Source organism: Hippoglossus stenolepis, chromosome 15, assembly GCF_022539355.2.
Source record: "Hippoglossus stenolepis isolate QCI-W04-F060 chromosome 15, HSTE1.2, whole genome shotgun sequence".
In the NCBI taxonomy this organism is placed as follows: Eukaryota; Metazoa; Chordata; class Actinopteri; order Pleuronectiformes; family Pleuronectidae; genus Hippoglossus; species Hippoglossus stenolepis.
In genome coordinates this window covers 17,108,106-17,131,701 of record NC_061497.1, presented here as the reverse complement: position 1 = coordinate 17,131,701, position 23,596 = coordinate 17,108,106, and the positions used below count along the sequence as shown (strand labels likewise).

The 23,596-nt window shown below is 43.9% G+C and overlaps 1 protein-coding gene across 6 annotated transcripts in view; it reads left to right on the top strand.

The window, feature by feature from the left end:
- Nucleotides 1–7,395: 7,395 nt before the first annotated feature.
- The window catches only part of gabra1 (gamma-aminobutyric acid type A receptor subunit alpha1), a 29,423-nt gene continuing 13,222 nt past the window's right edge, over nt 7,396–23,596 (top strand). The window contains exons 1-8 of one of the 6 annotated variants that reach the window (XM_035179541.2): nt 7,396–7,606; nt 10,021–10,126; nt 14,170–14,282; nt 15,331–15,398; nt 17,043–17,263; nt 18,397–18,479; nt 19,646–19,789; nt 20,587–20,739. In XM_035179541.2, coding sequence (XP_035035432.1) covers nt 10,047–10,126; nt 14,170–14,282; nt 15,331–15,398; nt 17,043–17,263; nt 18,397–18,479; nt 19,646–19,789; nt 20,587–20,739 — 862 coding nt within the window. In that variant the 5' untranslated portion in view covers nt 7,396–7,606; nt 10,021–10,046. Of the gene's footprint in view, nt 7,607–8,271; nt 8,409–8,472; nt 8,493–8,653; nt 8,893–9,054; nt 9,242–10,020; nt 10,127–14,169; nt 14,283–15,330; nt 15,399–17,042; nt 17,264–18,396; nt 18,480–19,645; nt 19,790–20,586; nt 20,740–23,596 lie in introns of those variants that run through there. The other 5 variants (XM_035179543.2, XM_035179546.2, XM_035179545.2 and 2 more) reach the window with 5 other exon arrangements.

The window sequence follows — 23,596 nt, the reverse complement described above, 5'->3', positions numbered from 1 at the left end:
TAATATTCAGGATAATACGTAATCAGAATGTAATGAACACACTCTGCTAATGGATTGAATATGTAGCTGTCATTGTAATACATGAAATAAAACCTGTTGTGTAGCAGTTATGAAATCATATTATAGCACATGCAATTAATCACTGTGTTAATTTCCTAAGGCTCATTGTGTAAGATTGGGATCGAGAGAAGAGAAGAGGAGAGAAGAGAAGAGAAGAGAAGAGAAGAGAGAGGAGAGAGGAGAGGAGAGGAGAGAAGAGAAGAGAAGAGAAGAGAAGAGAAGAGGAGAGGAGAGGAGAGAAGAGAAGAGAAGAGAGGAGAAGAGAGGAGAAGACAAGAGAAGAGAAGAGAAGAGAAGAGAAGTCTGTTCTTACGAAAGTTCTTGATCAGTTTGTTTATATCTCTGCCATCAATCAATCATTTATTCAATATGTGATTAACTTGCCCCAATATTGACAACATGTAACATTAAGTTTGTGAATTAAAAACCTGGTAATTTCCATCCTACTGACAACAGCTAACTGTGTCTGTCTCCTGGGCTCATACAGCTCCTGATACACATGTCCTGACTGTCTGTCCCGCAAACTAACTTTGACATTAGAAAGATTAAAACTGTCATTGGTTTCTTTCGAGCAAATTTGTTCTCTAGGTTCATCGAATGGCTTCAGTCTCTTACGCAGATTTCTGCTTTGCGTTGTCCGACACTTTAACAATGACGAATGATCAAAATCCAAGAAAATAGAACAGTGTATTTAATTTTCTTCAACGTAATTTTACAAAACAGCTGCCAAAAAGTCTGCCATGATTTTGATTTCCTTGTTTATTTATTTTAGTGATGACATTTATCAATTATGCAAAATGTCTAAAGTAGCTTCAAGTGCTTCACAGGAAGAAAAATCGAAAACAAATCCTTGAAGTCACATCATTAGTATTAGTGACACACTAGAAGTAAATAGACACAGGAGCTTTCCAGGCTAAACGACTCTTTAAGAGATGTTGATAGTAAACATCCTGTTTTGCTCTGATGCGTGAGTGGCAGTGTCTCACAAGGTAGAGTCAGTGTCCAGGAACAGTATTTGAAGAAAAGCAACTAAACAGTGGAGCAGATGGTCAGTGAGATTTTAATGCCCAGGCCAAAGTAAACTGTTGCGCGTTGGTTGGCTAAAGCTCAGGGTTCTAATCAGTGTTATGTAAACTGACAAGTGAGAGCTCTGCTGCTGCTGCTGTGCGGTCTGCCTCCGCTCCGTGGCCCCATTCCCTTGCATCCACAGCACTGTTTGTATGTGTATGTTTAGCATGTATTCACGAGCTGACGTGTGCGTGTGTGCGTGTGTCTGTGTGTGTGAGCCGCTATTTCCGGAACATGAACCAAGCAAGATGACACAGAGAAAACACGGGGCAGATCAAGGCCAGCAGGAAATGACACAGACAAATTCAGATGTTCGGTAGAATTCGAATAAGCTCCCTATGGTGGAAGCGGTCGGGTGACATGTTCGAGGCCAAAAGAGGACGTCAGCTCGACACAGAGAGCAGCAGAATACTGAGGCCTGGGTGATGTATCTACAGGAGCACTTCTTGTAATGGCCACTAGAGGCTGGCTCCAAGAAATTGCATTGAAGTGAAGAGGAAACATCCCCTTAACTCCAAACATGGAAGAGAAGTTTAGCTTCATGGGAACAAGCACTAGCGGGAAAAAAAGCAAAATACAGGTATAGTGCAAACAGCTACTTGAGTAAACTGCAAGAAACAGTGGAAGTGTATGTGTTAGGCACTTGCTTAAAAAAATAGTAACATGGAATAATGCGTTTTTGACCATATACATGTGCTGCATTATCCTCAAATAGCTTGTATGCTCATGTTCTTATAAGCATGGGAGCTAATTGTGTGAATTACGGCTTGAGTACCACTGACATGATCTGGAACTGTACATGGATCAAAAGGCATCAAAAGACACTGAGTGGAAAATGAATTCCATACCATGAAGAGGACATGTCCTATTTAACCTTGCAGACACTGTGGCTCTGTGAAGTAGACAGACAAAAACATTACTCTACTTCAAATAAACCGTCACAGCGCAACAGACAAGTGTGCGACGAATAATTACAGTGCAACCCAACACAGAAATGCAGGGTGAGTACAGACACACACTGCAGGTAGCACATGATGACAACATGGCTGACACACGCTCGTTATTCAGTTTGTGACTTTATGCAAGTTACAGAGGTCAGATGTTGGAAAATGAGCCAACACATTTCTGTTGTTGCCTGGAAACACCTCTGTTGTCATCTGTTGTGTTGTGTGTATATGCAGCACATTTGTCTATTTTGTAGTGTGGTAAATTTGCAGCACATTAGACAACAAGAAATCACAAAATACAACAAAGTACAAAACAAAAAGGCAGGTAACCGCTAGCAACAGGACTCGTCACCAAATAGATGGATGCAGTGTCCACGTGTTTTCTTATTTGCTGTCGCCATTTCCTCTCCAGTACTTGCAACACGTGTGTACACTTTATACACATTGTGAATTTGCCGTGCATGCATTCTGAAATAGATGGAGACGGTTTCTCAATTAGTTTGAGTTCTGTCTGTTTGACTGCGTCTCCTGCAGGGCCATCGTAGTTATGGTAGAGTGTTGATCAAATTAACTTCATAAGCTGTCACTCTGAAAACACTGAGAAGTACAAGGGCATTGCCAGTAGAGAGCATTCACACACATGCACACACGTGCACACACCTACACAGTTCACATGCATAATTCCATCGGGTGTCTTGGTGTACCGAACATCAATGGTGTGCTGTGTGGTATGAAGATGCAGCAGAGGGCTCTGAGTTCTTTACACCAGGTTTGCACATTAGATACCACACTCTATAGCCTACTCAAAATATGGAGCTGAGCAGTGTTACTTCTTTTGATATTTATTCACAGGGTGTTTATAAATCGTGGCGTTTCATTGGCCATCATGAATATTTGAGTGTGAAAAAATCAACTGGTTGCATAATGCAGTCGCCTGCAGAGATTTGCAAACTATCTCCAGCTTTAGCTTTGGATTTGCCTCCTTATTTTGTCCTGCATTGTGTTGTGCGTGTGTGTGAGTGTTTGTGTGTGTAAGTGGACGGAGGTGGTGTTTATGCTTGTTGCTTATCCAAAATCCTCTAGCACAGTATATATATATATATGAAGGATATAAAGGAATATTTGTGCACCTTTATTTACACCTATGCACTCATGTCTGTTAATGTTTCGCAAACATATTCAGTTTTTTATTTTTGGATAGTTTCAGAATCAAGTTTTGCTTTTATTACACCAATAACTATTTGCATGTTTGTTCCGATTCCGACAGCAACTGAGGAAAACTACCCATCAACCTTAAGGTTACACTTTCTTAATTGTGAACAGGTAGAGTATAAATATTGAAGATACATTTGTATGTTTGTCAAATCTGTCATCTTCTCTCACATAACTCCACTGGGTGGTGGTTTAAACTGCCACAGTACAACTTAAGGATACAGAATAATCCTTCATGGAAGCCTTTCTACAGAATTTCATGATGTTCTCTGCCTGAAGACAGATGCAGTGGCATAAAAGAGGAGAGAACAAGTTGTTCCTAATTGTACGTACCAGACTTAACATTTAAGTAAAATAACTAATTGACAGCACTCAAGAGCAGTGCACAAAGTGACTTTCTATTTCCAACTTTAAAAGTACAATCTGCATTTTCAACCACCAAACTTTGAACCGCGTACATGGACTGACAGATCTTTTAATCGCCCAATAAACCACACGTAGATCTAAGTTATTCCTGTTTTCCAGTGCTGTTCGGTTTGTTTACAACAGTAATGACTGGTTTCAGCAGCATGCTGGTAGGCTGTATAATAATGCAACATGTGGGAGAGGATCAAGTGATTAATACATGTGGTTTGTAGACAGCTTTGATAGAAAAAGAACTCCCTGTGTGTCTAATGTACGCTAAGCTGTATATCAATGCTCTTTAATTCCTTGAACATGTTTCTTAAAACTACGTTTGAGTCTAAATTGATACACAGAATATCTAGTCAGTAATTGTGTCCATTCTTTCATCCCTTTTGTAAGAATGTCTTTAATGTCACATGCTCATGATGCTTTTACTAAAATTGTAATTCAAGCAAAGCAGTGATAAATAATCCGATAGTTGCTGGAAGGATAATTCGTTTTTTTTGTCCACATAAGATCTCTTCAGTTACATTTATGTGTGGTGTGCAGATAAAGTCACCATGGGATTGTGCAATATGAATTTCTGCATGTCAATAGGTATGCATATAATCATATAAGTATATGTATATTTATATAAGCATGCATGTCCGCCTACATGAGCAAACGTGCATCTGTGCACCTGTGCGTATGTGTCACACTGGACTCGGCCTCAAACGGTGAGTCAGAGAAGATCCCAGCTTACGGCTGATTGCAGAGAGCAGCTCGCAGAGGGGAAACGCTCCTTTGTCTCCCACAACATCCAGATTTATTCCTCAGGACGCCTGATTGAGGCAAGTCACTCTGCACAATGGAAACTGCAGGACGTCAGCCTCTGTGACCACCAGTAACACTGTAACTTCTGACAGTGCGTTCTGGTCCACTCGGGTGTCAGCCGTCCTGCATACTGAGCGAGTGCTTCTCCTCTTCCCCCGAACCACGTGTGATCAACACCCGACTGAACATATTTAGCTTGCACCTGTGGACAGTCTCAGTTAGTCCGCTGCATCCAGATTGAAGTGATAAAAATTAAACTGACACCAGGAGCTGGGCAGAAGCAAATTGATACAATATTAGGCAGCAGACACCGAGTCCCGGTTCAGGAAGCAGAGTGTCAACCCGGCTGCGCTGTGTAATGCACCGGCACAAGGGGCTAAAAAGAAAAGCGCAAATCAAGCTTTACTGCAGTGAACTGAAGTATTGAGCTTGTATTTCTCTTCATCTCTGCTGCTGTAGCCTCAGTTGGACGCAGTCCGAGGGGAGCCGTGCCTGCTGTTGCCTACTGGACGGAGAGTGGTCTTGAGCGACCTCTTCATGGTGGAGCAGCCATGACCTAACCGGAGCTAAAACATGGCCCAGCACGACTCCATGAGCGCAGAGACTCACTGAGCCTCAGGAATCTCCAATCGAGTGACATCACACGCGCCAAATTAAGACATTCCTCCCCTGTGAAGAGGAGCCTGGAAAAACCCTCGCCCAACTGTCCCACTTTCGTCCCTGTTTAAAATGCTGAAGCCCAGACTTCAAACTGAGACTGCTGCGTCTGTGTTTATGTGGACAAGGGTTGAAAAAGAGTGTTAGCGAGTGTTGGGGTTTGTGTTAACAGTCATTAAAAGGCAGGTGTTCACTAAACGGACAAGGGGTCAGCGGAACCTGTCAGGGGCACGACTGCTCAAAGGACCACTTCTCCTTTGTGAGACAACAATCCTGGCGCTTTAAGTGCCGGACAAAGGCTCCATGGGACATTGCGGAAAAAGAAAAAAAAAAAGCAAATGGCTGTACACTTGTATGTGTAGCCACACACATGAATGCACAATGATAAAAGAACAGTGTGGATGACTTTAAAAGGTCAAAGGGACGAACAAATAGTAAAACACACTGACATGTCTGAGACAACTGAGCCAAATATACACAAACAAACCGATAAGACACAATTAAGTGCAAACACTCAGAGGAGGCCGCAGCAGGTTACTTTTTTTTGGTGTTAACGTGTCATTGATACAAGGCCGATTGGGCCACACAGTGATCCTGAGAGTCCGGTTAACACAGTTGAAGGTTTTGGGTTTTAGTGGAATGAGACAAATTGTCAACACATACAAGAGGGGAGGGGATGGGAGTTGGGGGCATCAATATCCCCTTCTTTTAAAATTCAAAAGCACAGTTCACAGCGAATTATTATTTCCCCATAACCTGCACATCTCTCACCTAAATTACCATCATCCATCTCTCTCGTTTAGCCCAGCATACACACACACATACACACACATACATACACACACATACACACGCACGCACACACACACACCTGCCCACAGATGGAGCTGTATACCTTAGCAGCTTCTTCTCCTCTCCACGCCGTCATTTGAACTGTAAATTCAGTGGAATTGATCGCTTGTTTCGTGCAGACGCTCGACTATTGTTGCCCATGAACAAATTCTCCTCGTTGGCAGAGATGGAGCTTATTAAAACGTGGAGGAGGAGGAGGACTGAGGGAGAAACGGGAGTCGCACTTCTTCTCCCCAGCTCTCCACTATGAGTCGCGCGCGCGTCAACGCAGCGCGCACGCGGGCACGTGTTGGGTATGCATGCTCGCACGTGCACGCGCGCTCACAAGGCAAATCGGGAGTCACATGCAGCGGTGGCGTCTGGGCTTTGAGAGAAGGGAAGCAGCTTGATATGATACTCCCCTCGCATTATAATGACATTAATTCCACGGAAGGAACTCGGCGTGGAGTTCGCTCTCTCTCTCTCTCTCTCTCTCTCTCTCTCTCTCTCTCTCTCCCTCTATCTCTCTCTCTCGTTACGATTATTAAAATAAGCGCGTGCACCTGCAGCATCAGGTTATGGGGACGAAGTATGAGCAGATAGCGAGAAGAGGGAGAAGATGAGTCCATGTCACATATCTGAAAATCTATGGATAGATTGATGGATGGATGGATGGATGGATAGATAGATAGATAGATAGATAGATAGATAGATAGATAGATAGATAGATAGATAGATAGATAGATAGATAGAAAGATAGATAGATAGATAGATAGATAGATAGATAGATAGATAGATAGATAGATAGATATAACATATAAACCCACAATGTCCCTCATAACTAATCACGCACATGCACTACTTTAACCACGCGTGAGGAGGTAACAAACACACATAACCTCTCTAACACTCACACACACTCACACACACTCATACACACACACACACACACACACACACACACACACACACACACACACACACACACACACACGCACACGCACACGCACACGCACACACACTTAGGCACACACTGAGGAAACGTTGCACTGCAGACCAGACTGACGTGACTACACTGCCAGCTCACTGTGCCTGCTCTCATGAAAATAAACCCCCACTCAGAACTGAAAAGCGAGAAAAAAAAAAGAAGATATGAGTTGCTCCTCTGTCAAAAAGCATATTCCCCAAATCAGCAGCATGGGTTTATAAAGGGGGGCTCATACCGTGAATTATTACACTGATGTGATATAAAACTGCCCATAAGAATGCCCTTGTTCCCCTCCTATGCCTCCCGCTGTAGTCCTTTGGTGATGAAAATGTCCTCTGATTTGTAGTTTAACTTGAAATACGCAGATGACTACAAAAATATACGCCGGGTATCATCAGCCCGGGTTTTTTTTTTTCTCTCTCCCTTGCAGATGCACGCAGCTCAGCGCTCCGCGGCGTCTCTGAGCTCAGTCTGGAGTGGCGCGGCTGTAGCAGCACGATATTGGGCTGTAAACAGAGACACTGTGCTGTCGTCTCAATGCGAAACGTGGGCTTTTGAGGAGACGGCGAGAGGACGCGAGGAGGATTTTATTGCGGAGAGAGGCTCGTCTCTTCATTGCAAGCTGGTGAGGGAACACGATTTTCTTAAAAAATCATTTTTTTGGAGGTGTCTTTTCCGTGCGCGTATTCCGAACCGTGCAGCGTCCATTAATGGTTGTTTTATTTCTGGGCTTCGTCGTAAGTACTTACTGTCCGTTTTATGACTCTTGTCCATGAGATGCCCTGTAGCTGCTTTGGGTCGCTAGACGGTCTTTTGATAAATGTCATTTTTCATCTCCTTGGAAATCATCACGTAGGAGTCAGGGAGTGACAAAGCGCAACGCGGGGGAAAACAAGGGATCCCAGTTGCAAATGTAAGAGGATTTTTATTTAGCAGCCACCGAAAAGAGATTAGGGCGACAGCAGTGGAAGTTAAATTGTGCTGCATATAAAATGGGCGGGCTAGTCTTTATATTAGGTTGGTACAGCCTATTCTATAATAAGATGCTCTGCGCCTGGACACAGCCTGTGCGCCATGCGCTTTAATCACTGGCACGGTGGATGAACTAAAACGTATATTTTTTTTGGGGGACATAGAGACCTCGGCTCAGATGCGTTATAGTTTAGCACAACATCTTTCTGTGTGTGTATGTGTTGCTGACAGACTGAGAGAGTTCAACTCACTACAGCAGCACCAATGAACAGTGAGAGAGACCTGCGCATATCGTCAGCAGCCGCTTCTCCAGCCTCGAGCTAAAATTCGTCAGATCTGAGATCACAGAGGTTGTTTTTTTTTCCTCCCCTCATTCAGTCCGGTTAAGAAAAAAAAAAGATATTCACAAAAAGTTTGAGGATATAGGGGAGGCGGACGCCGAATACACCGCGACTGTAAGTGACATTTCTCTCGGTTTGCATCGCCTGAGAAGGAGACGGAGGAGAGAGGGGAGCCACACTCGGATTTGGGAAGGGATGGTTCGTGTTTTGCTGGACGCCGCTAGAATCGAAGACGAGTTTTATTATGGGGAAAGACAATGTGGTGGGGGTGGGGGTGGGGGAGGGGGTGTTCTCCGTCGAAAATGATGATCGTTTAAGGGTCTATTTTATGGCGACCAAGAGCAGATGACGAGTCTGATGCGTTTCAACGGGAGGCAGCCCTGGTTTCAGCACCGCGGACAGCGCTCCGAATGAATCAGCGCGCATTTGCTTAATTACTCCGCCACGCACGAACTGGATCACCGTGCGTGTGTTTTAGAAGCAGCCCTTGCGGGGACGCCAGTCGCACGCTGAATTTCCTACCCGGCTTCAAAATGTGCCTGTGCTCCGTGTGTTGTCGCTGTGTCGAGGCGGATATTTCCTCTGAATAACTTAGAAAGTGAGCTTGTGCGGGATTTTCTCCTCCATTCGTTAATCTGCATCATCCACCACCACCCCCCCCCTCCCCTCCCCTCCCCTCCCTCCCACCTCCTGCTTCATCAAATCCTTGGCAACGGAAGGATTTATTTTTTATTTTTCATTTTAAACAGAGCATTGTTTGCCCCCACCATCACCACCACCACCACCACCACCACCAACCAACCAACCACGACTCCCATCCGCTCACAGTGCACCTTGGAACATCACAAGCAAGTATAGCAGGCGTATCGCGTTCTCTGTGGGCTTTGATTCAAAGGCACAATTCGATGGTCGCTCGTGGAATATACGGCTTTTGCGCGTTTGCATAAGTAAGTAATTGGTCCTCGCGTGGACACATCGATGATCCTGTTCGGAAACGTGCATGCGAGCGTTGTGTGTTTTTTGCGCAGACTGTATCGCTTACATACTTTATGACCCGGCTGACATCATAGCTCGATGATTAAGAAGCAAGCGAATGCTGTGATTTTGATATTTGATATTGCGGTGCCCGTGTTTTCACATTGCAGGGTTTTAGAGGGGAGGCTGTGCACAGGTGCTACGAGCTCACCACAGGATGTATGTGGTCGATGATGTGACGCCTTGTTATTCCTTCTTAATTATTATGCGCTACAGCTACTGCCACCACATATGCCTGTGCATTGAGTGACAGTTATGAAAGTCGTATTTGCGCTGGCTCCCTTTCTGGTCTTTGAAATGTTGAGAGGCTTCTTTTTTTTTTCCAAAATGCGGTGTATAGGGTGTTAATAGGTATATGTCAAATCTGTGAAGGGTGCGTGTGTCAGTTGGCATGTGACGGCCCAACGCATGTGGCAAGGCCGTTTAGTTTGCTTCATGTGCTGTCAGTGAATCTGTGAGAAATGTTAACAAGCTGGACCAAAAAACATCACATGGAGCATCTCTATAGAAACAAGGTCTCCCTCAGAGGCTGCACCCCCCTCCCTCCACCCCACACGTTAGCCCGTAGTGTTGTTTTAGCAAATCTACATCCCACTGACACTTGATGGCATGTTGGGTTAATGGTGGACCACTGGCTCATGTGACACGGGGATGACGTTCTGAAGTGATTCTCTCTCTCTTTGACCTCCAGCAGTGAAAGGTCCTCATACTGCAACCATGGGTGGACGGAGCAGGACGGCCTTTCTGTGTCTGTGGGCTTGCTTGCTTGTGGCCAACAGAGTGCTGAGTGGGAAAAGGTAAGAAAACTCATTTTTTCACAAATGCAATGTGTGTCGTATATTGGATTATTGGACGAGGTTAAAGAAACGAAAGCCAGATAATCTGCACACATCATGCCCACTGTCCATCTGACTCAGTGTGGAGCTTCAAGCAGAGTTTTGAGGGGAATGCTCAGCATGCTTATTATTGCAGGTCTAAGTATTGTTTATGTGATCAAGACTGGGACACGGTGATTACACAAGCAGCAGTGACACATGGGGGACAGACTGTGAAGACCACACTGCATTGGGCAAATATTAAATGCAGTTTGTTGAAGTGGACAGTGATCTTTTCATGCTGGTCTCGGTGTGCGACAAATGTTCAATTGGCCGAAACATTTTTTCGTTGAACAGTCAGTCAGGCAGTCGGTCAGCCATGGAGGCAAGCAGGGGCACAACAGCCTGGGTGATGTTCCGACATCTCGCCCATTGCTTGGTTTGTTGGGCTACACTCTTACAGAGCAGATTTTATGTGGTTTTAACTGGGGCATCCCCACAGGACACCTCCAGGACTATAATTGCATGAGTTAATAAGAAGTGAGAGGAGATGAGGAGCCAAAATAGCCACTATCCACAATACCACCACAGATTTATTTGGTTCACTAGCCTTGTGGGACAACATCTCTCAGTCTTCAGTCCAGGGCTGTGTAAAGTAGATGATGTGTGTTGCACCGAGATATTTGGCACAAATACGAGCACACGTATTTGACATTTGCTGCGGGGATGGTGGAGTCAATGAACAGAAAAAAATGCTCAATGTCAACACTGAGGTGTCAGATGTCACCTCACCAGAAGCAGACAAACAGAGGAGGGAGATGAGTGATTGGATATGAAATGACAGCAATAAGATCCAGTGTCATGCGACTTCAACTGCATTAATTCCCACATGATTCAAATGCTGGGCAGCCGTTCTTACCCCGAAACATCATAATGTGACTCCACTCCTTGGATGAATTCATTTTACACTGAAAACTGCAGGCAATTGAAATACACACAATAACAGGTCAAGCAGCACCAAAAGGTGAATCCTTCAGCTGCACGCAACTGCATTAGATCATTTGAGCTCTCGTCCCACGGTGGTTCTGCTGGAGAATCCTGGAGAAACTGAGGGGATCGGCCTTTTCTGCACGGTTGAATAATTCAGTGGAACTGTCACACGCAGTTGATTTCAGTGGTGATGTCTTGAGATGGTCCAGCTTGCTTCTCTCTCTCTGTGACAACAGCTACGCCACAAAATACACACACCCATACAGTACACAGTGCACGTTTCCGCTTACTCGCCCTGAGCACACTCAGACCGCAGATGGAATGTGTCCTATTTTTAATATATGATGCACTGCACTGTGTCATTATAGCACAATGATTTGATCTAATTAATTAATCACAACCGCGGCCTGGGTTTGGGATGTACTGAGTGGCAAATGGAGGGTCTGATGTGCGGCAGCATGAGCACATCAGAGAAAATGTAAAAGTAGTGATTACTCCACTGAGGAACTGTCACTGCAAACTGCAAAGCAATTATCACCCAAAGATTTACTGTATAATCCAGTTCCCCTTTTGAAGTCAAATACAGAATCGCACGCACACACACACACGCACACACACGCACACACACATACACACACCTTGGGGGGGGGGATTTCAATGAAACACAGTAATCAGGAAGACCTCTGCTACAGTAGGTTGCCCATGAAAGAAATTGCCTTATAATTAGATATCCGAGTGACAAGAGAGACCGACAAACACAGAGAGAGAGAGAGAGAGAGAGAGAGAGAGAGAGAGAGAGAGAGAGAGAGAGAGAGAGAGAGGGGCAGAGTGTGTGTGTGTGTGTGAACGGCACTGTTGCTGTTCAGATGACCTGTAGATGGGGGTGGTGTACAGGGTTTTATGAGGATGTGGCCCCTGGCTGATAAATGTGTGTTCTTCCTCACAGAACATTTTTCCTCTCCATTTTCTGTTCTTTTCTCCATGGCATGTAACCCCAGCAGCCCCCCCACCACCCACATTTCCTGTAAAAATGTCAAGTTTAAAAGGAAAAAAAAAAAAAGTGCTCAATTCATCCAATCTGACGCATAAGTATATTCAATGAAACTGAATAATTGCAAGGACACAACTGCTGTGTGATAGATTCTTTTCAACATGTGTCACTGTTACTTCCGATATTTACTCATGGCTTGTAAGGACAGATTATTTTTTAATTATCGGCCAATTTGAAAGAGGTACGGAACGTCCTTGCACGTTTCCTGTGTTGGTGGAAAGAAGTTGACTGTAACCCTTGGAGCTCACCCAAAAGCTGTTTCATTGTCCCGCTCTGATTTGGCAAATTGCAATTGCCTAAATTAATGTTCAAAGTATAAACATTAAAATGGGAGGAAAAAGGGAAGTTGTGTTTTTATTTTTCTGCCTCAGCTGACGACGCAGGGATGCAATTTATGCTTCTTGTGTCTGTGCTTGTGCAGATTCATTATTGTTTTGAATGTGAGTTTTCCAAAGCCTCCAAAACAAAATTGCTCATCACCGTTTCTACAGTTTCAGAGCTGGCGTACGGTTTTTCAGATATTTGTTTGGTTTAAAATTGGCAGATAGAGGGAGGCTTGCGTATTAAGCGAAATTGGAGGCAGACAGATGTGCTTTAACCCTTTTTTACAAATCCATGCGTGACGTGGATGGAGGATCTTTATTTAGAAAGCAAAATGTTTAGCGGCTCCCATTCGACACTAAGATCTGCCTCAATCCGACAGTTCAGAATGTGAGCTGCATCTCTGGAAAAACACAAAATCCCCAGTCAGTATCCTCCCATTTTCTCAACCTCACTTTTCCACCTCCCTTCATCTCTCCATCTCCACATTTTCCCCCCTTCAAGGTCTTTTGAGCCATTCTCGCGTGTTTCTCCAGACGCCACTCCACCTCCTACTTTCCCCTCACTCTCGTTCCAGGTCCATGCTAAGATAATCTTGATGACCTCTCCCTCTCCTTGGAGCCATTCAGCTGCCGAGCTTGTTTCCAAACACTTGCTGTTTATTTAGCATGCAATCAAACCGAGCGCTATTGGCTATTAAAAAAAAAGAGGGAGAGGATGATTGCTTAGCGGCGTACGTTGCATTGTTAAGACTTCCACGGGGATATTATCAGCATTATCACACATGCAAACAAATGTGATACAGGCTTGAATATGCCCACAGAGCCCTGAGCCTACAGAACATGCAATCACTGATTCAAGTATGCAAACACACACGTGCACATGCATACTCTCTGACCATTCCTTTCGCTGTTTGCCTTTATGAAACACAATGTAATTACGGGCTGTATATTCCTGATTATAAGAGTGTTGGAATATTTATGCGCGGAGATGCTGCAAACTCTGCTCTCACAATTCAGCATTGCTCCGAGCATTTTGTTTCATGTTGTTCAAACAGCACATTCAGCAAGGCCTTTGTGGTCTAAAAGACCATATTAAGGCATAAATAATGTATTATGATTTCTCTATTCTCTCTCTCTGCGAGATTGTTTCTATATGTGGGCGTGTGTGAGTGCGCAGGGTTACGTGTTCTCTGCAACCCAGTGATGAAAATAACTTAAACACTTGGTATTATAAAAAAATAATGGGTTTTTCTCCAGGGATAATACAGGATAACTGGGCGTCATGGGATTTTTTTTCCCCCTTTCCAGTCCAACTCAGAACAATCACTTGTTTAGTAATCTCATATCAATATGATGTAAAGCCTCATTGTCACACACTGTGAATTCTAAACTGGCAACAATAATGAAGTGCGTCAGCGTCGCACAGGATTTGACAGTTTTCTTGTCCATTTTCTTTTTCTTGATGTGATTCATGATACATTCGGTTCTGCCCATGTGCTTTGACGAAGAGGTCTCGCCATCTACGTGCTGGAGTTTCTCTGATTGTTCATTGTCTGATGATTCATTTGTCTGAGTTTGTTCTCAGTCTTTTGGCAGTTGTGACTGTGGTTTTTTTTCGACTCTATACTGTGACTTTAAATTTTTCTTCTTTGCTTTGCCAGCTCTGGGCAGAACGGCATGACAGATGAACAGAAAGATAACACTACAGTGTTCACCAAGATCTTAGACAGCCTTCTGGATGGCTATGACAATCGCCTCAGGCCAGGACTAGGAGGTCAGTAAACCCAAGTCATTGAATGTATTTTTTCTCTCATGGTGACTGTTTGAATTTTTTTGCAAATGTATACAAATCATGCCAAATACAAGTGACTTACTGTCTACATGAGCACACAATCATGACTAAATCTGACGAAGGTGGGTTTGGTTTCAGTGTCGGAATTTTCATCTGCTGCCTTTGTGAAACAGTGAATTGTTATACAAACTGTATAGTTGTACTATAAATGTAATTTTATCGTGTGGGCACCAATTTCCTGTCGTCAACCGTCCACTGTTGGTGTGCGAAAACAAAATGGCTGGGAGTGTATGAGCAGAATCCAAAAACGGAGAGAAACAGATAGAAGAGACAGAACCAGAGAGTAAAAAAGAGAAAAGAGGGAGAGATAATGTGAGAATTGGGGTGTGAAGGACACTGAGGATCGCACAGTGTGATGCAGCAGGCATCAAACAGACAGCTGAATAAAGCCAGGCCTGCTAGAAGTTCAGCAGCCAAGGGGAAGAAATTATGGATTATGATGGGTATCATTCATAAATCATGCTGTCACATTTTAGTCTCAGAATCACACGGAATGAGCCCTCACTCTCACACACACACACACACACACACACACACACCACACACACACACACACACACACACACACACATGTTCACTGCCTCACTCTGCTCATTCCAAATGAATCCCCAGTGGATGCATTTTTAGCTATCAGTGCCATGGGAACACAGTGACATATTTTCAGAAATGCTGCAATTCTCAAATTTATTAAGAGATTGAACCACTGTCCGGGTAATGGAGCTGACACTGAAACCAATACCAACAGAAATGGTTATCGACTTCCAAAATTGACATTTTTATGACGCTGTATTTCCTACAATATGTGTGTGTGTGTGTGTGTGTGTGGTAACGCTGAATATTTATATTTTTGTATTTCATATAAACTGAATAAATCAGATGCAATAGCCAGGTGGTCTTGCATTAACAGGTAGTTAGGGGCTAATGAATGCCACTGATAGCAACTCACTCTGGCAATTTCCTGCTTCAACAGAGCGTGTAACCGAAGTCAAGACTGACATTTTCGTGACTAGCATTGGGCCAGTTTCGGACCACGACATGGTAAGACTCTTTTTTGTCTCTGTAAATGTCAGTCCCCCCCGCGGAGGTCTCAAAGCTGTAAAATATTTATTAATTAAATTCATGCCATTAAATCCCGATGTGTTAATAGAACTGCCACATGTGTGAAATGTATTTGCTGGTGCATGCTTTGTTATCCCTCTCTATATAAATGCCACCCCCCTATATGTGCATGTGCATACTGTTTGCTTGTTTCTGAACACTATAAAATATTTCTTAGTTGGGTTTGTATAAGGAGTATTAATTTTTCAGAGCAATCCACGTACTGAATTGTCTCTCCTGGAAAATCTGCAGCTAGGAAAGATAAAGATACTTAATGCATCACACCACTTGACTCATGATTTCCTTGGTTTTCATCAATATGCTACATAAAAAAAACCCGCTGTGGGCTGTTCAGACACGAGCATCCGATCTTCGCCCCGTGCACCGGAAACCAATTAAACTCGTCCAAATGTCTCACTGCCTCTCTTTTACCACTTGGGAGGTAAAAAAAGACTCCTGTTATATGCACGTGAAGTGTGTGTACTCTACTTGACATAATCTCGGTTAATTGCACTGGCTGACATGCGAGCCAGGACTATGTTGCTGCCGCGCCGAAGCCAGAAGGAAATGCTGAAGAACATTTCCTCCATCTCCAGCCTCTCCCTATCCTACTCCATTACCTTGAAGCTCTGTTTCAGTTCACGCTAATTATCTTACGCGGGTCGAGAGGAAAAGTGAGGGGAAGAGAACAGAGTCATTTTTACTGGCTTCCTTTACTCTGTCGGGCAGTCATGTGGAACCATTAAAATCTGCTCTCAGCTACAGTCATAAGCTGCCTTCAAAACGAGACGTCCGCCTAATTTTATATCCAGGGCTTCCCTTTTGTGTCAAGTGTAATTTAGATTACCAGGCAAAGAGGTTTCTCCAAATATAAATGCGAACAATGGTCATTTTTTGGAACTTGAAGGCCAATACGACCAAGTTTTATTGCATTGAAAGGACCAAGCCATCCATCCTGTACATTATCTATGCTGCTTTTCCTTTGATGGTTGCTCTAAATTGACACCTACTGTCAATTTAGAGTTTCCAATTCACCTTACTCATTTAACACCATTCTGATTGTCTCTGGACTGTGGGAGGAAGTGTGAGAACCAAGAGAAAACACTTCTCCTACACCGTCACAGGGAGAACATGCAAACCCCCCCAACAGAGAGACCCCATGCCGCCCCCGACCACAGCACAACAATGTAAATGATCAAATGGAATCCAATAAAATAGGGATGCTATCACACTGTTGTCTAAAAATGGAGGCGTTATTTTAGTAAAGAGAACCAGCTAGAGAAGCCTTCCACCTCTGTGCACTTAGAGCCTCCCTGCTAAAAAAAAAACCTTTAACACGAAGAGACAGCTACCAGCAGGAAAAACAGGCCAAAAATAGCACAAGATAGTCTAAGTGACACGAGAGGAAAAAAATGGAAAATGTGCGAACACAAAAAGGGTAAAATGAAATAAAATAAGGTTGGATTACTCAGCCACTTACCAGATAACAGCTAAAAAAAAACGTAGGTGTCTTGTTATCTCTTTTTTTTGTCATCGTCTTTATTGACTTCCCGTTTCTCTCCGCTTCTCACCGTCCACCTGTAGGAGTACACCATTGATGTCTTCTTCAGACAGAGCTGGAAGGACGAAAGATTAAAGTTCACGGGCCCCATGGCCGTGCTGCGTCTCAACAACCTGATGGCCAGCAAGATCTGGACCCCCGATACCTTCTTCCACAATGGCAAGAAGTCCGTGGCCCACAACATGACCATGCCAAACAAGCTGCTGCGAATCACAGAGGAGGGCACGCTGCTGTACACCATGAGGTAGGCTGCCGTGTTCCATGTTGTGGAGCGAGCCAGAGGATTTGCAGGGAGAAAAAAGCATTTGTATTTTAATATCAGCGCACATCCTTCCCTGTAAATGAATGAGAAGTGCTGAGGGTGTATATGTATATATTATCTGAACAGCAGGGAGAGTGATTAATGTAATATTAGGAATAAACAGAAAATAATTAATGGAAATGTGGCTGATGATGTTGACAGTGATTTCAGCTCAAAGGAAGACATTTTATATTTTTCTTTACGCAAGTGTTACCCAAACTGAAATACACACACACACACAGTAAGTAGTGCATTTGTATGAAACGATTTTTGAGTTTTAATGTACACCACCTGTGTTCATGGTAATGATGGAACATGTAACCACGTCCAAAGATGTGGTTTATTGATGTGCTCATGACAATTTTTCAATTTATTACAATTTAATCATATTTCTTATATAACGTTTCATCTTTACTGTTCTTCAGAGATCCTGGTCAGCCATGTGTACGTCTTGTGTATCGCACACTTTACATTTTCATTACATTTAATTTGTCAGCGTAGTGTTCACCAGGAAAAATAAAACTGTTTTATCCAGTCCTGATTAATCACGCTGGGGATGATATCTGACGCTCGCGAGCAGGATAATAAGGTGAACGAGCAGCTGAGTCGCGTTTAGAACCACACATCGCACAACAGAGGAGGTAAAATAAAACCTTTAATCACAATACAAACCCTGATGCACACCGCAGAGTGATGCTGATGCGAGATGTCAAAGGTACGGACGGTAAAACGTTTGTTTTTTGCATGTTTATAGCAGGGGTGTGTGGGGGTGACTGAGCCCACGTGGCTGTCACAGATGAGCGAGATGAGAGATGGATGGGAGATTAGTGTGTCACGGGTGGCCTGACACGCTGTTTTTCACCAAGCTGTCAGGAAATAAAAAAAGCCACAGCTCAGAGAACTGGAGCTGTTTTCTCTCTGTTTCGAATAAAGAAGATGCAGTTTGACTGTATTTGGTGGGGGAAGTACATCGCATTTCCTTTTGCCTTTGCCACAAGCTCTGTAGTCCTTCTCCTTGCTGATATTGTTTTTTTTTTTTTCTAATTCACTGTCCATGTCTGTGTGAATCTCTCTAGGCTTACAGTCAGGGCAGAGTGTCCCATGCACCTGGAGGACTTCCCGATGGATGCCCATGCTTGTCCACTGAAGTTTGGCAGCTGTAAGTGGCCTCTATAGTCATGCACAACCCAGCATACACCCGGGTAAACGCTCATGATCTCACGGCACAGCCACACACACACACACACACACACACACATACGCCTCTCTGACAAGCTGTCACTTCCTTATCTGACGGGAAGCATGACCCCAGCACCAGTCCTGGATAAGGGATGACAGTGTGGTAACAGCTGTTCTCCCAGAGGGACCGTCCTTCCAAGGCCCCTCTGGCCCCCCCCCCATTCAACCCTGCCAGGCCCTGTAAGACCCTGCAAGACCCCGGCAGGCGTGTAGCACACAGACCTGTGTTTATCCAAGGCAGCCCTCTCCCATATATTTCCAGAGCATCGCACCAGCTGCTCACCGCTGACAGCTACCCCCTAACCCTGCAACATCCACAACAAGAAATAGAGTGATGGAGGGCGGAGATGAGAATAGAGAACGAGAGGAGGAACTGGGGAGGTAGAAAGCTGGAGAGCAGGAACAGAAAAGTTAATGTCCCAGTGCCGTCCTGCAGACAGCTGCACAGCGTGAGTGAGCGGACCGGGCTTCAACCTCCTTTAAATTGAACTCACTCCCTAAATATTTCAGTGATGAGCTCTCTCTCCCTTATGCTGCAGTCTGCAGTCGAGCCATCCTTTCCTCTGCAGTGGTCCGGCCACACCGCAGCTCTGACAGGTTGGGTGGCCGGAGGGAGCGGAAGACTGACTTGGCTGTTTGGAGGTCATGTTGTCCTGTGGGGAGGTTGTTTGTTTGTTTTCCTACGAGCTGATTGAATGACGCGATGTGACATGACATCGCGTCACATCACAAAATCAGAAAGTGTTTGACAAGAAACACAAACACACGAGTTTAGATAAGGAAACGAGATGAGATAAACAGAGATGAGACACGGGAGCAAGGTGAGGGACGGGAATAATGTGCTTAAACAGCAAATGAGACAAGACAGGGAGCGCGGGGATGAGAGAAGATTCGACAAGATGAGAGACAAAATGAGATGAGGGAAGACAAAACCAGAGGAGTTTAGTGGGAGACCTGATTTCTGATGTGCCTTTCTTTTTCCACCTGGCATCCCTAGACGCTCCAAAAATATAAACCTGCGAGGCAACACATGACACGAGGCAACCGGAAACAAAATCATTTCTCAACGTTTTTCTCTCTGTTCAGACGCCTACACTCGAGCAGAGGTGGTGTACGTGTGGACCAGAGGAGCTGCCCAGTCTGTGGTGGTGGCAGAGGATGGGTCCAGGTTAAACCAGTACGATCTGATGGGACAGAGTGTGGACTCTGGTGTGGTGCAGTCCAGCACGGGTAGGTTACCATAACCCTTTTTAATTGAATTTAAACATTTATGACATTGTGTTTACGCTGCAGAGTCTTTTTCAATGGTCACAAAAAAAAAAAATCCTAGGGTCAATGATCTCTGCACAAATGAATGATCTGAAACTGCAAAGTTTGTAAACGCTGCATCAGGTCATCTGACATTGCTTTGTTGCAACACTGATGCGGAGCTATGTCCCAGATTCATAATTTCCCCACTGGCCATTACATCTTTTTTACACCTCCTCCTCTATTTGGTCCATTGATACTGGAAAAAAATTGTGACGGCATAAAATGGGTGACCTGTTTGCAGAGAGCAATGCGTTAAACAGCCCTATCCCCCCCAATTCACGCTTTGCTTTATTATTACCAAGCTCCCAAGACGCTGTATCTTCCAAGTGTCATTGAATAAGCCTTGTTGATGTGTGAGTGCATCTATTTTCATTGATACGGTTACAAATGTGTCTCTGGAAAAGCTCAAAACCAGCATATTGTTATATCCAGATGAAAACCCCCAGTGCTGTTCCTGGGAGTGTTGCAGTCTCTCTGCGACCGCGCCTGTATACACTGATGAAATGGATCATGCCAGGGTATCGAGTTTGTTGAACAAACGACGCCCACAACTGTGCCGATAAATCTCAACTACAATACAACTGAATGCCGCAACACAACAAACAATTTAGAAAAACAATACACTGCGGGGACAGGTATATGGATATATATTGTGACGGTAAGAAAGGTTTGTCTGTGCATTGGTCCTGACTCTCTGTCTCGTCTGCTGTCCGCAGGAGAATACGTCGTGATGACAACCCACTTCCACCTGAAGAGGAAAATTGGTTACTTTGTGATCCAAACATATCTGCCCTGCATCATGACTGTCATCCTCTCCCAAGTGTCGTTCTGGCTCAACAGAGAGTCCGTCCCTGCCAGGACTGTCTTTGGTGAGTCGTCGGCTCGCTTCGCTTTCATACATCTGAAGGGTAACGAAAGGGAACTCATCACCAGAAGGTTTCAGATCTGTTCTGGGAAAAATCAATGTGGAATATACAGTACGCACATTTGGCAGTATATTATAAACGCCTAGCTAAAAATAATGCAGTCTGTTGCTATAGTACTACAATAAATCCGACCTGCGTGAAGGTTATAATGTTCAGCTATTTATTGAAATTGTTTTAGGGAGGTGTTGATTCAACCGTACATCATTTTAGATTATCTAGTTTGTGCTGCTGTCAAACTTTTATTGCAATATACAGAGAGGTGTTTCTGTTCTGTAGCCTACCCTTATTGATATAAATGGGGTGGACAAAATAACTGGAACACCCTTTGCACTTTGCAACACACTGCAGCCTCCACAATGATCTTACAGTTCAATCAACACCGCTCTAAAGCTGCTCCAGTAAAAACTTATTAGAGTTTAGAATTATAACCTTCATAAAGGGAGGATCTGTTGCAGGACTGTTGTATTTTACTGTATTATAGTTAGGTGTACCTAATAAACTGTCAAGTGATGAGGACACACTAGACATGTCATAGAATGTTGAGTTATTAATCTTCATTTAAAGCATAATAAGTGGGATATAGTTGAAATATACTATTATTATTATTTAAAACCAAGTATCACTGGTTTGCATTCTAAGAAGATTGCATCAATTTCTTTTATCAGCAGAAGACACTGTTACATATTCACTGCATACATAGAGATGGTATCTTGGTTATAACATGGTGTCCTCAGACTGTATTTGGATTTTAGATCCAAAGACAAATGACTGTATCACACATTTTGAATGTCAAAATGAAATACTGGTGACGCTTGACGTTGGATTCAATAGAAGAAACTGTGAGATACACATCTTCTCCACATACATTGGAATACGAGTTGTGTGCAGCTTTATATTGTTTATGCTGTGTGTCGCTGCTACAGTGTGAACAATACATTTGCATCTGTTAGCAAAGACTTGTTTGTGAGGAGGAGGCTGCCCCTGGAAAAAAAAAACAGGCCGGGCCCTGTTGTCTGTTCCCTGATGATACGACAGAATATTGATTGAGTTTGACGACTTGATGAGTGACAATCAAGGAAAAGCAAAGAGTGTGATCACTGAAGAATGAATCGCTAAGAATGAATCTCTGATACGGACAAAAAGCATAGATTTGAAAGAATATCCCAACATTTTGGAAAATACTTGTATTTGCTTTAGTAGATCTTAGTAGATGAGCACCAGTGACTGACCAAGCACAGCATTATGGACAAGAGGAGGTGATCTATATCCTGGCTCAGACAACAGCTCAAAGATACCAACACCTCTAAATCGTACTGATTAACACGTTGTGTCTCAAAGAGAAAATTACAAAAAGGACAAGATGCTGTAAGATTTCTTACTAAGCTTTGCCGGGGCACGGTGACTTCACGGTGTCACTGCTGGTTGCCTGGCAACCACACAGTGATGACAGAGGAGAATCAGCCTTCTCATCCAAGTCTCTGGAAATAATCTAATAAGAGTTGTGGCCCAAATTTCAAACTGTTGCCTCAAAGGATATTACATTTTAGAAGGAAACGGATTGACACATTCTTACCGCACGGTATTTTTTGATTCTGTTCTTACTCTGCACCAATGAGGGGAACGCAAGCTCTAATCAATCGTGGCGCTGGCTGCAGCAGAATTTCAAGCACAAGACTCACTGTGAATTTAGATGTACGTGCTCTGAATGCGTGTCAACAAGTGTGTGTGTTTGTGCCCTCCTGCGTGTGCGATGAATTTGTCACTGTGGGTCTATTTATGCATTTGTGTGTGTGTGTGTGTGCGCGCACAGCGATTGGCCTATGTGTGTGTTGTGTGTGTGTGCTTGGGCATGAGTGTTCGTATGTATCTGTGTGTGTCCGTGTGGCTGTGTACGTGGTGTGTATCTGTCTGTCTGTCACACTGAGGTCTTACATAATACTGCCCAAAAGGAAAGCTTTTGCTAGTCTGCAGCATGCTCTGTAGCAGCAAAGCACAGCAGCAGGCAGAATGTCCTTGAGTTACCTCACCATACACTCTTTCTTCTTTTCTCTCTGTCTCTCTCTCTCTCTCTCTCTCTCTCTCTCTCTCGCTCTCTCGCTCTCTAGCGCTCTCCCTCTTTCTTCCTGCTCTTCTCATGTATGTCAGTGTCTCCCCTGGCCCACAACATCCAGAGCTTTCCCGAAAACGTTATACAGGCACTAGATTTTGCGGCTCTGCGGCATGCAGCATTTTTATTTTTTTAATATATGCTTCCTGCAATGTTTTGGTGTCGTTTTTAGTGTTTATTTGTGAGTGTTTTAATCTGTGTGTGTGTGTGTGCGCCACAGCTTGCTACCTGCGGTGCTCATCACGTGTCGAGGGGAAATGAGGATGGCCTAGATTAGGTTCAAACAACTATCTAGGGCATGTGTGTGTCCCTCATGCTATCACTGCTGGTTCTGCTTCACGAGATTACAAGCGTGCGCGCACACACACACACACACACACACACACACACACACACACACACACACACACACACACACACACACACACACACACAGTTGAATAACCACATGTACATGCTTTCATGAAGACACTGCACCGCTGCAACTTCCAGGTGCACTAGGTAGGTCATTCACGTGATTAATATGCATCATCTGAGACGGCAGATGAATGAGCCTGTTCCTCAAAGAGGTTACAATGTCAATACCGATTTAAATGAATCGTTTAAAAGACACAGCAGGCAATCCGGATCTTTAATCGCCATCTTAATCCTTAAACTATCATCTGTGTCAAAGATTTATGTGGCATATAAAGC